The following is a 17,778-nucleotide window of genomic DNA, read 5'->3' as shown; positions in this document are numbered from 1 at the left end:
TAACTTATAAAATGTGAGAATATAGTAGTAGACGCACCTGCGGATCATTTTTCAGTCTATTCTCGTAGTCTACACTGGCGTTGGGCGAGCGTTTGCTCAAGTGTGGGTGTGACAGCAGGAAGAAATGCTTCAGGCTGCCGATCTGAAAGAGAAAAATCGTATCAATATTGGAATGATCTTCGCTGTGTTTATTTTAGGTGCACGGGGTAAAACCTATGAACTTATGAACTAATGTTCTAGTGTGTTTCTTTTTTGTTGAGGAAGTACTTTAATAACAATTGATTGTTTTTTATGTTTTCGATGTTTATATGATTGAAACAAACAATAAACTGATGAATACATAATATATGTAGACTTTAAAAACAAACAGTTCATTTAAATAGTTGAAATCAAGATACAGTTCTTTTCAGTAGTGTATTTTAATACTATTAATGTGAATTATAAAATGTATAAATGAACTTTAAACAAAAGCAATATATCCATGTGTTGTTCACTTTAATATATAATGAAATTGAAATTGAAAAAAATAATTAAAAATCGCACGAATAACAAAAATAAATTAGCTTCAAACCACTTCGTTGAATGAGATTGAGTTACTAAAGTCATTCAATATTTTTAAACGAGGGTGTTAAAAACAGAAAATTCTGTAAAGGAAACTCATTACAAATGATAAATAAGACGAAAAAACCTTTTGTTGAATTATCTCAACTTTTATCTGAAGTCTTAGTAAGAGTACGCAACGAAAGGAAATTAATTTATCCAACAGAACGCGTTTATTTCCAATGCAAATCTCAAGGAATATTTTATGTTCAGAATTCATTCATCCCGAATTGAAACAACTTTTTTTTCTAAAAAATGCCGGTCTACATACTTTTATAATAAGCATTTTATTTATTTATCGCTTCAAGTGCGACCTTAGAGCCGTAATATCGACAAACGCCAATTTAATTGAAAAGTAAACATGTAGGTATTGGGAGTGGAGCGAGATATTACTGGGGCGCGTTCCCTGCTCGTATGGCCATTCTAAACATATTAATATGTTCTGTGATAATTTACCCAAGAGACATGCGCTGCAAGTAAATAACATATCAATAACAAATATTTAAACTTCAAATGCCGTTCCTGAGAACTAAAGCATTCCAAGTGTAACAACAAAATCAGCGGAGCATAACATGCTAGTTTAACCAAATATCACCATTAGTACTCGTCTCCAATAGACCCAAAGCCAGTAGGAAGGAACATACACGGTGTAACATGAGGAAACCGAATAATTTTAACAGCAGCATATTCCTGATCATATTTAAACACTAAAATGTCCTATAAACATTTCTGTAATTCTCCTAGTTTCAGTTAATACCAATTTAAAAAAAAAAGTTTTTATTGTTACATAGTGCAAAACGCATTTTTGATGGAGATGTTGCCACTATGGGACGTAGTCTAAGTATCCTTATTGATAGATGTCAAAAAGTGACAAGTCGTAACACTGTAAAAACTAGGTTTTACGAAAAAAAAGTAGAAGTCCATTTTAAGTGACTAATTTACCGATAACATTTACTTTTTATGTACAAATACATTAAAAAAATAAAAAAAAATAAAACATTTTTTTTTTTTTCCTTCTTTTGGCCTCAGAAAGGCGTGGTTAAAAAATTTCGGTTTCCTCGTGAACACCTGGTATAATCGTATTTTCTCAAGCTGTATTATTCCCATGAAAGCAAGGAATAGAGAAGTTGGTCCAGCGTGGTTTGGTGCAAATATAAAGCTGCCGCGGAAAGGAAAAACTTTCATAAGTTTAGTTGTGAACCGATATTTGCGGGCTGGGTGCGGAAACTAGATCCCACGCCCACTGTACACTAGAGCAATCAATCATGGTTACTTTCATAGTAAATTTTGTAGTCACAGTAAATTTACTGCCATCTATAGAGACACGATTAAAACTAAAAATGAAAATGTATAAAAATAGCAAAAAAATATATATATATTATGGTTAAATGATTTTTTTATTTGTATTTTGTTATTTTTATATGATTTTGACCCATGCTCTTTCACTGATATGTGTTAAAAATGTTAAATATCAAATATGGTTGTCAACGCCATCGAGCCGAGAATAGGCTAAAGGTGTAGCGCCATCTATCCGAGAATATTTTTTTCTTGATTTCCGAGGCACGTTTATTCCTTAGACTGTATTCATCTTATACGGAAAATTCAACTGAATGAGACAAAACATTTACGAGTGCAATGTGTAAATGAATACCAATTTAAGAAATGAAATGTTAATCGACTCATTTTTATTATAGCAAAAAACATTTATTAAGCAAGAAAAATAATCGATAGACGACTTTATAGTTTATTTTGTGTTTTTCTTGTTACGTTTGTTAGCAAATTAAATGTCATTCATCCATTCGCTTGTCACTTGCACCGCCCTAACACGGGCTTACCGAAAACTTTATCAAACTTAGTAAAATCAATTTGCGGGGCCAAGTGAACGACTTTGAGCAACTTGACGGTGATGTATTTCATAACATGTTGCCGATAAATCGAATCTTGTAGTCAAGTTATAATTAATAAAAGTCTTGCAGTTGCCAACAGTGATTTATTGAAAGTCTTGTTTATTGGATTTATTTATGTATTCATAATGTATTCATTGCACAAAATAATAACTTAGTGTACAAAAGGCGAACTTAATGCCATGAGGCATTCTCTACCAGTCAACATTGAATTTATATTACCTAGTAAATAATGAAAAAAATGTTGTATTTAAGGATGCCTTACGCTAGAACGGTTCAGGTCCTGGCCGAGGAATCCGGCACTTCGTTTGATCGGTGATAACGAGATGGTTTCTATACAAAACGAAGTGTCGGTCACCTTAGTCCCAGCTCGGGCCCGGACCGTTCTAGTGTGCGTCATACTTTATTCGTATCAAAGATAAATATAACTCCGTAATAAATGGATACAGTCTAAGGAAAAAACGTGCCTCGAAAACAAGAAAATTCGATTCTCGATCAGATGGCGCCACTACCTTTGGCCTACTCTCTAATAAATAGCGATTGGCGTTTCGTTTGTTATTTAACAATTTTAACGCATATCAGTGAAAGAACATGGGTCATAATAATATAAAACTATTAATGCAAATTAAAAAAATCATTTATCCATATATTAATACATTTTTTGATATTTTTATTTTTTACTTTTAATCGTGTGTAATGTAATGTATATTTATTATATTTCATCCTTTTAATCGATAGATGGCAGTGAATTTACTGTGGCTACAAAATTTACTATGACAGTACCGGTCTATCCTATTATATCCTCTTTGCTCGTATATAAAAAACCGGCCAAGTGCGAGTCGGACTCGCGTTCGAAGGGTTCCGTACATTACACAATTTAAACAATGTATTTTTTATGTGAAATGTCTTTAAAAAACCCGTAGGGGTCGGATCAAAAACTAAGTAATTAAGGCCAACTCACGCTTGACTGCACATTTCTAACAGGTTTTCCAGTGATCTATAGATAAAGATCTATTTTGTGTATTTTTTCAAAATTTTTGACCCAGTAGTTTCGGAGATAACGGGGGAATGGTAATTTTTTGCCTATTTTCTTGAATAACTTCTAAACTGTTTATCTTAAAATTATGAAAGATATATATTTCAGATTCTCACAATGAGCTCTTTCATTTGATATGTAACACGATATAGTTTGACAAACTTTATTTTTTAATTTTCTCATTTACCCCCACACAAAAGTGGCCCCCGTGTTTAAAATTAATTTGTTTACGTTACATGTCCATCTTTGGGTCACATACTTACATATGTGTACCAAATTTTAACTTAAATGGTCCAGTAGTTTCGGAGAAAATAGGCTGTGACAGACGGACAGACAGACAGACAGACGCACGAGTGATCCTATAAGGGTTCCGTTTTTTCCTTTTGAGGTACGGAACCTTAAAAATACGAAAATGTTTATACTCTAAATAGTCTAAATAACCAGTATAACTGTTTGAAATTAAGATTTTTTTTCCATTTTCCACTGATAATCTATGAGTCAGTTTGGTTACGATTCATTCAATTCATGCAGTTCTAGCCACAATGTGATACTAAGACCTTCAAAACGTACTAGCATCCCAAACGCTAAGTAATATAACAGACATGCCTAGAAATGTCTTCTCGAGGCTTCCGCAACATTAACTCTAACCAACGCTGCGAACTTCAGCCAAAACTGAGCTAATTAAATGCAAAAAATAATTTTACACTGTTCGGAATAACGTTGAAAGTTGCATAATACGCTAGGAAGACTTACGAGGTCGGCATAGGTCCCACGGTCGTATTAATTAGCGCGCTCATCTCGTCCTGCACCCAAACGCAATTTGAAAAGAAGGGTGTATGTTAGTATGACATTTACAGTCACTTACGCCCTTTTGTCCTGAGAATGGAGTAATTACGAGTCGTCAGTGCGCGCTCAAGCAGCATTTCAATTTCAATTACACCTAGCTTTTGTTTCCCCTCTAGTCGCCATTGTCATCATACTCGTCTCCAAATATTCGTTCGCGCGTGATAAATTAATTTCCGGAGAATTTTGGCTGTTTTTGTATAAGGTAGATTAATTACGTTAGATATGAAATATAATTTTATTTTAATGGACAATATAATGACAGGAATCGCTTACTCGAGATTAGCCCTCATTATGCTCTTGTGATTCTTAAATTCTGTCTTTTGGCCCTAAATTTACATAAATATGTGCTCCGCTGCTGTCGTTTTTGGAAACATCAAAATTTATTGTCGCCTATAGATGATTTGATCAAAATTAGTTTAGAGACGATTCTAAACAAGTGAGCCTTCCTGGTCCACTCAGGCCTTACACTTACACTTACTGCTGCAGCATTGGGAAGGTAAAGGTACCGTTTGGACTCAAGACTACACCAGCATTATTGCTGCATTATTGCAGCGCAACATTACTGCCGACTGCATTCCTGCAGTAAATATCAAAAATAAATTGCAATCTGAATGTCATCTAGACTACATAGGCAGTTCAATTTTGAGAATATCGCGAATCGGTTAATAGTTGCCAACGTCATGGAGTAGATGGCGCTCGTAGTCACGTTTAAGTTAAATAACCGCTTCTAGGTGGTTGTAATTTTTTGGGTGAAGACAAGAGGGTAGACACCCGAACGACAGTATGAAAAGTAGGTTGTGTGCGAACAAATCTACGGGAAGAGTGATATTTGCTTTTGGATCTATTCAAGAACTTTCTTATGGTGTTATTAGAATAATGAGGTGTCTCTTGTAGATTGTGACTAACGTATATCAGTATTCAGAGTGTGAACAGTGATCCGAGGGAATTGTTGATGGCTAATGTAAGTGAAGTTCAATCATAATTTTACTAAGGGTTTCGTCTGAAGATATTAGCAATTTAGAATTATAGAACACATTGTAGTTACGCGAAAGTGTAACCACTCATCATATGAACTTATGGTAAACTTAGTGTGCGGAATGGGGTCGCTATAAGGGGAGGTTGGAGGCGACTATTAGCTCAAGAAACCAGATGGATAATCATGTGAAACTCATGTTATATGTAGGTAATAAAGTAGGACACCAGCAATGAGTTATCGTCATCTCACTAAAGTCCAGGCCTCGTATAGGTATGTAATATGTTTACATATCGCTTTCCAGTATCAGTAAAGGCATCAGCTCATTCAATAGGTTCATAAGTATGGTGAGCTTGACGACAGGTATAGTATGACGCACCCCAACTCCAGCCGTTTGATGTATATCACATATAAGATGTTATACTGAAGCGGATGCACCTGCACATTGCACTTCAAGGATCGGTGCACTAAGTGGCGGCCAATGAGGACAACGGGGCGTTACTCGTGCGTGAGATCTTGAACGCCAGGGAATAGGCTGGTTACCAACAGGAGTTAGTTAATAACAATATACCGTAAAATGGGGTGAGTAAGAGCAAAACTGTCATTCAAGCCTCGATAACATTTTATTTTTACATATGCAAACTAAATCGCGTATAACCCTAACCCTAACCCTAGATTTAAGTATTAGTATGTATGTTACTAACACATTATGGACTTATTTGTTAGAAATAAATTATTATTGATTGATTAATTGTATATACCTATAATAAGTGTTCCGGACGTTTGTATTTTAGTTTTTATTTTATTTTGGGTAGTTCCATATCATAACTTTGACGATAAACAGGAAAAACCACCTCACCCCGTAGTCCCTCGTAATTGGGGTGAGATGGGATTTCATACAAAAGTTATTTTGGAAGATTGTTGGATCGTTTTTTTATTTTATTATTTGAGTATTACTATAGCTCCATTTTAAATTGAAATACATTATTTTTGTAGCAGTAGCCCTAAAAACCCATTTCACCCCCCTTTCAAACTTTCTCTCCCCGCGATCCCTACTCACCCCATTTTACGGTACCAATTTTCGATATTGTTATGATCTATTGATCACACGACTTACTGCCGTATTCGAACAATGCTTATAATTCAGTTCAGTTCTGTTTTTAATTCTCATGGCACCTGTCAATTGGGACAATTTTGCCAGCGACAATGTTAACTTATAGTTATTGTTATCTGATTGTCTTTTGATATTACTTTATTGAACATTTTACGAGTAGGTTCTTTACAACATTTTCAAAACTTTGGCGCTACAATTTTAGCAGGTTATAATTAGTGAGCGACGGCATATTTACATTGCACTCAAGTCGGGGATCGATGCATTAATTGGCGACTAATGGAGATATAGCGGCGTGTTATTCGTGTGTAAGATCCTTATTTAAATTGGGATTGCATTAGCGCATGTGAGATTAGGGATGTTGAATTATATAACAAAATCTAGTTAAATAGAAAATAAGCTATTTTAACTTCCAAAATGAAAAAAAAAAGATGGTATCATTCGATTCCTTGACATATTATTAAAAAAACCGGCCAAGTGCGTGTCGGCTATTCGGTTATTTAACAATTTTAACGCATATCAGTGAAAGAACATGGGTCATAATAATATAAAACTATTAATGCAAATTAAAAAAATCATTTATCCATATATTAATACATTTTTTGATATTTTTATTTTTACTTTTAATCGTATGTCGATAGATGTATGTGTGAATTTACTGTGGCTACAAAATTTACTATGACAGTACCGGTCTATCCTATTATATCCTCTTTGCTCGTATATAAAAAACCGGCCAAGTGCGAGTCGGACTCGCGTTCCAAGGGTTCCGTACATTACACAATTTAAACAAAGTATTTTTTATGTGAAACGTGAGTGAAATGTCTTTAAAAAACCCGTAGGGGTCGGATCAAAAACTAAGTAATTAAGCCCGACTCACGCTTGACTGCAATTTCAAATAGGGTTTCCTATAATCTATAGGTAAAGATCTATTTTGTGTATTTTTTTCAAAGTTTTAAACCCAGTAGTTTCGGAGATAAAGGGGGAATGGTCATTTTTTGCCTATTTTCTTGAATAACTTCTAAATTGTTCATCCTAAAATTATAAAAAATATATATTTCAGATTCTCACAATGAGCTCTTTCATTTGATATGTACCACGATATAGTTTGAAAAACTTTATTTTTTAATTTTCACATTTACCCCACAAAAGTGGCCGCCATGTTTAAAATTTATTTGTTTACGTTACATGTTCATCTTTGGGTCATAAACATACATATGTATACCAAATTTAAACTTAATTGGTCCAGTAGTTACGGAGAAAATTGGCTGTGACAGACGGACAGACAGATAGACAGATAGACAGACAGACAGACGCACGAGTGATCCTATAAGAGTTCCGTTTTTTTCCTTTTGAGGTACGGAACCCTAAAAATTGGTTTTATAGCAACTTTATAGTGTAAATCGTCTATTAGGCGAAGAACCCACGTAGCGGCGTGGCACCCCTGCGCCGAGTGGCACGGGCGCGGCGGTGGCACGGCATCGTGTGCGCAGTCTAGGCGGATTGCCTACACGATACACGGTTTCGCGCCGCGCCTCCGCAGTGACACGCGGTGCAGGCGTGCTACGCCTCTACGTGGGTTCTATTAGTAAAAACATTAACTTTAATATTCACACAATTCAAGTAAATTTTCAGAACTATTTAATATGTGAATATTTATTGTGTGAATAAATAAATAGAATTCTTACTTTAACCATTTTAGTATATATAAGGTGTCCAGTTTTTGGAAGGTGGCCAGACAGTTTGGTGGTGACAGAAATCGTCTGCCCAATATAAATGCAATATTTCACCATAAAATTTTTTTTTTTGTTTTCCATACTTCAACGGATTCACCTTAGTCGTGACGTCACGATCAAGTACCATTTAGTAATTTTGTTTCGTCAAACTTTTACTGTAATTTTGGATTTTTTGCTAAAATGGGTCCTATTAATAAAAACATTTTATCTTCTAAACAAACCTGACACAAAAATATATTTGAAGAACATTTTGCAAAAACCGCGATATGGATATGCTTAGTGTAATTTGAATCCGAACGGTACCTGTTATATACTGTTAACGAGAGTCAGGTAAAACATGAACCCTAAAGTGGGGGGTTTTTCCCGTCACGGTTGCGAGAAAATAATTAATTTTGATTGCCCAAATAAATGTTTGCTCTCTTTGCATGTTCTACCGTCTGTACAATGGGGAATGTTCCGAAGAACTTTTTGATCTGGTGCCATCGTCTCGTTTCTATCGCCGCACCTCCCGCCAAAGGAGCAAAGCTCATCCTCACTTCTTAGACATATGGCACACCATGAATAAGCGGGCATCCCGCTCGTTTCTTCCCAGAACGTGCAGAATGTGGAATGAGTTGCCTCCTGAGGTATTTCCTTTGTGCTACGACATGGGATTCTTCAAGAAGCGGGTATTTAGGGTTCTCAAGGGTCGGCAATGCTTAAGTGGCTCCTGTGATGTTGCTTACGTCCATGGGCGACGATGACTGCTTCCCATCAGGCGGCTCGTCTGCTCGTTTGCTGAATATCACATTAAAAAAAAAAAAAAAAATTGCTAAATATTAGTCCGCTATTTTGAAAATTTTCATGTGAAGCATTAAGGATGACTCACGTTAGACCGGGCCGTGTCCGGACCGGATCTTCCGGCGCTTACTTTTCTATGACATGACAGGTGATCACGTGATGCCTTCCATAGAAAACGAAGCGCCGGAAGCTCCGGCCCGGACACGGCCCGATCTAACGTGAGTCATCCTTTAAGGCCCATTCAGCATACAACAATTATTAAAAATAGTGTAATGGATATTAAATTCTTAATTACGTTTAAAAACCAAAAAAATTATTTCAGAAGCCACTAATGACATTTTTCGATTTTGTTTAACGTTCTTATGCTGCTTATTTTAAAATAACTTACAAAGTTTACGAGTAAGTATCTATTAGGCGCCAATCTTAAACGAATTAACTGACTTTTGAAATAAGCTCGGTAAGGATATGTTTTTGGCTATTAAATGAACATAAATGGTACGAGTATATAACAATTTTTTTAGGTACCTACCATACGAATATAATCAAAAGCATTTTTTTAAACTCTTTTTAACATTACAAACTGTGATTGTTTAGTGACAACTGATTCTTAAATACTTAACCGCTCAGTTGATGTGAACATAGAGGCTCTCTAAACTCTAAAGCCATGCGCACTAAAACCAAATAAAAGCAATCTTAACCAAATATTTCATCGGTCTTTCCATTTATTTATTTTTTATACTACGTCGGTGGCAAACAAGCATACGGCCCGCCTGATGTTAAGCAGTCTCCATAGCCTATATACGCCTGCAATTTCAGAGGAGTTACATGCGCATGAGGAGTTGCATTTTTCTTCCAACTCGTAATATATAACACAAAAGTAAATACAGACTTATAAAAATGTAAAAAATTACGTATTCCGTTGTAGCTACAAAGTGTATTGTTAATCGGAATAAAACCCGAGCTCGACTAAGTATGATGGATGTAGACGTGGCTTTCAGGAGCGAAATCACGTGTTCGCATACAGGCTTTAATTTAACAGTGAGGACAAAAATTGTCCTTCAAATGTTTATGAGAAAATATTTAATGATAATACCGTATGTCAGTAAAACTGAATAAAGTGAACTAAATACCTGTAGCTATTACGCGGTTTATACAAGCTGTCACCTTCTGTATGGATCAAACAAAGGCCAGTGATAGTAGATCTTAAAAGTTACCAATTTGATCCCCTGTGTCATTATCTTCCTCGCGTTGTCCCGGCTTTTTAACACGGCTCATTGGAGCCTGGGGTCCTCTTGGCAACCAATTCGGTAGATACTATTTTTTACGAAAGTGACTGCCGTCGGACCTTTCAACCCAGAGGGGAACATAGGCCTTAAAGGGATTAGTCCGGTTTCCTTGCGATGTTTTCTTTACCGAAAAGCGACTGCTAAAAATCAAATGATAATTATATTGCGGAACTTACGTTTCCGAGTCCCACACACCGTGCGAAAAAAAAAAAACTAACTCGTAAGGCATTAAGGTCCTCTCTCAAAAGCCTTCGTTTGATCCATACTGAAAGCGATACCATGTAGCGACACTACTTCTATACTTTTTCCGTCTTGATAAATGTACCTTTAGTTTTTGCTCTCAACCTCATTAGTTACACGGCAAAGATAAAGTCGTGGCAATAACTTTCTTCATCGCACATTATTCTACTTTGCGCTTGTAAAGATATTTTATTACCTCGTTTCTGGTATTGTATGTAAATAGTACATTACAATACAAGTGCAAAAAATAGTTGTCTTGGCCTCAAGATCAAATTAAACCTGTTTCTACCTCAAAACAATTAGACTGCGCATAATAATAAGTAGATGAAATTTGTAAATACTACATAAATGTAGGTAAAGTAGTACAAATTTGCTTACAATAGTTACAATAAAAGCCCAAAAAATAAGAGTTAATCCATCTATGTCTCTCTATTTAAATTATTAATAAAATATTAACAAATTGATTGCTATAAATGATGGGTCGAAAATCGAGGAACATGTCAAAATAATTAAGCAGCTGAAACCCTTTCGAATGCAGTTCTATTTGGCGTTTCGCGAAATGGATTTTTTTATACGCAAAGTACCAAATTCTTGGAATACCAAACAAACACCCTTTCGACGTATAGTACCAAATTCGCACTATGCCAACGCACGCTTGCGGTAAAGGATGTAGTATAGGGTACAGGTACCAATGACTCCCTCTGTCCACTTTCGAAACTAGTTTAAATAAAAGAAAAACAAATTGTGTTCTTGACAGACTTGTTATTTCTTGGTTATATCCATGCGCATATTTCATGCGCGGAGCCGAAGCCAACACAAAGATGGCCTTTTGACACTGTAATATACCAGCGAATGCTGCCTTTGCTCGTGCCATGCATGGAACGTAGAGACAGTTGCAACCTCTAGGGTGCAAGGACTATTGAGAGTTGAGGGTAACTCAATAGTAGGTAAAATTTTTATATTGAGACGTGGGATTTAAAGTTAATAATATTTTAGTTAATTATCTCTCTATCAATTATTTTTATTCAACTATGCTGTACCGAAATAGCTACAAAATGTAAGATGTTTGATCAAAACATGTACCTGATTTAGTTTTTGAAATTTTAGCAGGGATTTTAGCATCGGCGTCAGACAGTAAGGTGCCAAGGAAGCCTGCGGCAATCTGGTCACTTTATTTACCGACGATCAGACTTATTTATTTATTATGGCGCATAATTTAAAGTATATAGTACATTACGATACAAGTGCGAAAAATAGAAAATACGCAACGAGTGGTGATAAATTAAATCAATACAAGTTGCAAATTACCTTATTCGCTCATGTATCGTACAACGTTTTAGAGTAATTTTCCTTCAAATTTTCGACAAAGTCACGTACCTAATGTGCTAATTATCGCACTAGTGCGGTAAAATATGCACCATATGTACTGTAATAGTTATTTACGATACAAGTGCGGAAAAGAGGAAATTCGAAACGAGTGGTGATATATTAAAACACGACCGCAGGGAGTGTTTTAAATCGACACGAGTTGCGAATTACCTATTCGCACGTGTATCGTACAACGTTTTACAGTACATATGGCCCTTTTAACTTTCGACATATGCACGAAAAGTGCTATTTGACGCACTAGTGCGAGAAAGTAACACCATATGTACTGTAAACAATATTTATTAAACTGAGAAATTTTGAAACAATAAAAATCTCGGAACAAATAATACACTTTTTTATTTGTACAACTTTGTGAAATTTTCGTGGTTTAACTAAAAAATACCTAGGGGAAGTTCGAGAGACTAGCCCACGTGGGAGATATGAACCATTTTATAAAAGAGGCGAATTAGGTAGTTGTAAGTCAAATTCATTTTTTTTATTTTTAGCCTGCATAGGTGTAGGTATATATTTTACAGTACATATGGTGCTACTTTCTCGCACTAGTGCATAAAAGAGCACTTTTTGTGCAATATGTCGAAAGTTTAAAGGGCCATATGTACTGTAAAACTTGTACGATACTCGTGCGAATATGTAATTCGTAACTCGTGTCGATTTAAAACACTTCCTACGGTTGAATAAAAAATCACAACGGTATATGAAATAAAAAACAATCTGACATATTGAAATATATGACAAATAATATAAATGATGAGGAAATCCTGAAGTCATCAAAGGAGCACGCCAGGGTTATATTTGCGTTTAGTCGTTGTAATATAATATTGGAGTATTTTGTAACATGTTTATTTACCTTTGCGTATTTGAAGGAAGACATTATTATCAAACACAGGCCTTTTAATATTTTTCACCACTCCAGCTGGTAAAGGCTCTCTTGATTGTTCAAAAACGGATGAGAAAGTTGCATTTTATCCACATGTGTGGCAAAGTAATCAAATGCAAATTTTGAGTTGTTTCCTTTTGTTGGCTGGTAGAATTGACTTTTAAATTCTGATTTTGAATGATAAATATTTAAAAACATTAGTTTTGAATTGATCTGCTTTGACTTTGTTTAATATTTTTTTAATACAGTTGCTCAAAAAGTGCTACTTTACGTAGCTGTTTAGCGTGCGGAAAGTTGGTTTTCGGGAACTAGTGCTTTTCACTTTTTCAATTTTTTTAAATTCATACTTGATTACTTATTGATGAGTGTTAATATTTGTTTCCTTTAAACGTCGTAATCAACATAAAAACCTACTGTTAATATATTATAAGAATACGAAAAATATACATATTTCATATTTTATTACTTACCTCTTCATCATTATTAAACGATTATTTTTACCCGACTGCCAAAGGAGGAGGGTAATGTTTTTCGAGTGTATGTATGTATGTATGTATGTATGTCTGTTTCTTTGTGGCCTCCTGTAGCCTAAACGGCTTGATGGATTTTGATGTATATATAGGATACATTTTATCCCGAAAGTCCTACGGGATACAGAGATAATATTTTCTTTACTTTCACTTTCAACATTGATAAATTATATTTAGTTAGTATTTAGAATAAGTTTTTATTTATTTAACTATCGATTACATTCCATAGCTTGGTTTTAGCATTTGATTAAACAATATTTCTTGTGGAGCTTGTTTTGCCTCTTTTTAGTGGGCAGTCGGGTTTTTTGTTTTTTTATAAAAAAAAAAAAATTTCAAAATTTTAGGCTCAGTAGTTTCGGGGATATAGTGGGGGAATGGTAATTTTTTGGCTATTTTCTTAAATAACTTCTAAACTATTTATTTTTAAATTACAAAAAAAAATTGAGATTCTTACGATAATTCTTTCATTTGATATGTAACACGATATCGTTTGAAAAACTTTATTTTTTAATTTTCTCATTTACCCCCCAAAAGTGGCCCCCATGTTTAAAATTAATTTGTTTACGTTACATGTCCGTCTTTGGGTCACAAACTTACATATATGTACCAAATTTCAACTTAATTGGTCCAGTAGTTTCGGAGAAAATAGGCTGTGACAGACGCACTATAGGGTTCTGTTTTATGCTTTTGAGGTACGGAACCCTAAAAACCTGTATTTTGCAAAATAGGTTAAAAATGTTTTTATTCATCATTCAAAATATTATTTTGTGCAGCGTGTTCTAACATACAATTACAATATTACCTTAGTCCTATTTTATATTTCCATAGGCTACGGTAACTGCTTACCATCAGGCGGGCCGTATGCTTGATTGCCACCGACGTGGCAGAAAAAACAACAAAGATTAGGTACCCAGAAAGTCGAACTCTTCTGGTGTCGCTCTAAATCAATTTCCGGAGAGCATAAAACCTTCCCATGGCAATTTCCTTCAAGGAAAACAAGTTGGGAGTGAAATCTTAAATTAGTTAAAGCAAGATGAGAATTTAAAGGGCTTGAGTTTTGGAAAACTTCGGGATTTATTATCATTAACCTTAAGTAAAGGTCGAACCTTAATAACGCAAATTGTTTCTTCAAAAAAAAGCGTCACTTTTGACACTGACGCATCTGATCCATATCGTATTGAGATCTAATTTTTGACGTTTACTAAAATTAGAATCGGGCCGTATGTGATTGTTTATATAAGTAATTGTAAATTACTATTGTCGGCGCGTGTTATTTTAATATATTGGTCAATTGAAATTGTATCATGTCGCCCGGGACCTAAAAATAAATTGATTGACATCCCATTAAAATCAGCTTAGTACTCGTAGTTTCGACGGCACGGTGAAAGCCGTTTATTACCTAAATAAACGAACTCCCACTCATATATTACAGTACCTCTTGCTTGCTACTTTTAAAATTATAGCCTTTCCTTTTGGTTTTTCTTTAGTAAAATGCCGACTAAATAACATACAGACCAATTCGAACGTGTACCTGACTTCCAACCGATATTAGGATGATATTGAAATCATATCATATCAGTTAGTTGTCATTCACGTGAGTGTCTAGCACGGACAAGTCTGAGCGAAATGAACGCGCGAATGACAGTTAGCTGATATGATTTCAATATCATTGTAATATCGGTTTGATGTCAAATACGCGTGCGAATTGGAATGATAGTCAACACCTTCTAGCCCATTTCACCCCTACCTATTGAAGAGGATTCTAAAGATATCTCACTGACTAAAATCCATCAAACCGTTTGAGTTTTAAGGGGCCCACTGATTATCAATCCGCCGGACGATATCAGCCTGTCAGATACAACAAAAATTTGACAGTTACGAACAACTGACAGGCCTATATCGTCCGGCGGACTGGTAATCAGTGGGCCCCTTTAGAGTAGGTGAGGATCGGATGGCAACCGCAGTGGCATTATTGCGACAGTGTTGATGTCGCCGCTGTATCTGTCAATTACCTAAATAAAAGTAGTGACTTTCGTTGCCGCATTACTGCCGCGAACAGGTGTCAATCATTTTTTCAAGGATATTCACAATATTTATTTAATATTGTCTTCGGTTACCGCGATAGTTACTCATGAAATAAGATAAAATATCACATGACTTGTAGACTCGATCTCAACTTATTTGAGTCATAATATGGTAAAAGTCCCCAAACAATTTCAGCGATCGAAAATTTTGCCACATGGCAAGTAAAAAACATGTAAACAAAAAAATCAACATAGGATTCTCATCGTCGACTGGATTGTCGAAAACAAATAAATTACGGCGGGTGTATTTCACCATTAATCATTGTTCTATTTTCCCTTAATTTAATTTAATTACATTTCTAAGAAAATCATCCTTTTTTATTTTTTTTACTCCACGTTACTGGAAACGGTAACTAAGTATTTTTACTTATATAGCTGAAATTAAATACCTCCCATACCTATTTTGATGCAAAGCGGGCACTAAATTAAGTTAATAGTAAATTTAACCTAAACGTTCATGTTGAAAGCGGATTTTATGCCTGAAGTTTTGAGCAACCGACCGTGTTTGGTAACAAAATACTGGACAAGTTTAGTGTAATGTGAATTATTCTCAATTCTTTAAGAAAGAAGAGTCGAGGTGAAGAGAAAAAGATTGCGATAAGAGATATCTTCTGGTTACCGACATGGTTGCTTAATTTTTAGTAAAGATTCATGTACAACAATTATTATTATTTTTAGACAAATCTTGTAAAAATTAGTTCTGATAATCTAAAATTCAGCTACTCGTACCTAGGTGGATCTTTTGCGTTAGTAGGTACCTACATAGTTTTGAATAGAGGCGTTTCTTATAATTTTTATTAGTTATAAAATTGTTTATATGAATAATAAGGAAACGTAAATACAGTAAGGGAAATCCTTTTAATATATATTATAATATGATTGTATCGAATTGAAACGGGATACAGGATACTTTTTATTCGAAAAAAAAAGGGAGTGAAAAGGAGCATGGGAGTTAATATTGGGTATGGCAGAAACAAACGACCTATCAATGTTTACGAACTATCGAAATTTATTTCTAAGCATTATGTTTCTTGTGATTCTTTTATTTTATATTGGTATTTAGTATTATGCTAGGAAGACAACGATATTTTACTTAACCTGCCGTTAAAGTACATTAAATATTTAGTATGATTTGGTATTAAACAAGTTACTGCATATTAGATTCTAGTAGATAAATGCTTATAAATAGTAATTAGTGTGGTGGTCGAAGTTTAACGTATTCAATTTAGCTTTATGTTACGTCAACCTGGAAATTCTTTTTCAGTTTGCTTTACATTGTGTTGCGTATTAACAATGAATTCTATTTACGCATTAAATTAGTTACGTAAACAATTAAGAAGGTATATTCTTCCTTTTCCTACTTAGTAGGTACGCACCGTAAATGATTTATGATTTGGGTACTCAAAAAGTGACGTTTACCTGTCCGTGATTGACGAAACCGTGACGGTGTGCTAACTCGTGCGCTGCTGGCGCTCCTTCTGGCACATGCACAGCGAACTGGTGGTGGTAGAGTGGTGCACAGGACTCCACCAGCGCGAGCGCCACTATCACGCCTAGCGCGCCCATTACGCGCTAAGCGCATCGCACGAACTATGCCCTCACGTCCATTCCACCACGAAAACCCCTTGTACTAATACGGCTCCAATCTTACGTGCACTCGCGTCAACGGTAAGCACGAAAGGTTTTTTAGACCCGTGCGTTCGGATTGCGTTCTCCGCGGATACTGAGCAACGTGAGTGGAACTGTTTGCCGTTTGAGTTTGCGCATGCGTTAAAGTTGGCGCCCTTTCTTTAGCCTACTTGGTATCCTGACGTATTGTGTGCATGGCATCAATTGACTCGCATACTTAATTGGATCGAGGCGCTGTTACGTACACGAGTTTAAAGTTAATCTGTTTTTCTTTTTTGGTTCGTTGTATGTCTCATTTTATATGCACGTTTGTAGCCGATTGGCTTAGACAAAAGCTGTTTTACAATGTCGCTTTGTTATTTTATTATTAGATTTAGTTTCGTTTATGCTCGCAAAAAAGAGATACCTACGTATGCAGTAAACTTAGATCTGTCCTAGGAAGGCTAACAATTTTAAGGCATAAGATACCATACAACACCTTATGAATGTTATACCTCGCTCTGGCTGAATCGGTAATACGATATGGGCTAAACAACTACGGAAGATCATATAACACCAATCTTGCTAAAATAAGAGTGACCTACCTACAACCTACAGAAAACACTGTTGAAAACCATTGTGCCCAACAATATAAAAAAAAAATATAGTGATGGCTATTCCCAACTTTCCAATTTTGTAATGTGCTTCCGGTACAAAACTTAGTCAAGTTAGCAATGCTTAAAGAAGATTGCACGGATATATCTACCTAACTCACATCGAT

General features: G+C 35.3%; 1 protein-coding gene across 1 annotated transcript in view; it reads right to left on the bottom strand.

The window, feature by feature from the left end:
• LOC134749005 (furin-like protease 2) overlaps positions 1-17,309 on the bottom strand; it is a 37,824-nt gene extending 20,515 nt beyond the window's left edge. Inside the window, exons 1-2 of the mRNA XM_063683893.1 lie at positions 16,809-17,309; positions 38-142 (exon numbers count right to left, since the gene is read on the bottom strand). Coding sequence (XP_063539963.1) covers positions 38-142; positions 16,809-16,955 — 252 coding nt within the window. The 5' untranslated portion in view covers positions 16,956-17,309. The remainder of the gene's footprint in view (positions 1-37; positions 143-16,808) is intronic.
• Between the last annotated feature and the right edge of the window lie 469 nt (positions 17,310-17,778).

This window comes from Cydia strobilella, chromosome 17 (genome assembly GCF_947568885.1).
Source record: "Cydia strobilella chromosome 17, ilCydStro3.1, whole genome shotgun sequence".
Taxonomy (NCBI): Eukaryota; Metazoa; Arthropoda; class Insecta; order Lepidoptera; family Tortricidae; genus Cydia; species Cydia strobilella.
Note: the sequence above shows the minus strand (reverse complement) of the source record. Positions and strands in the feature narration are given on the sequence as shown.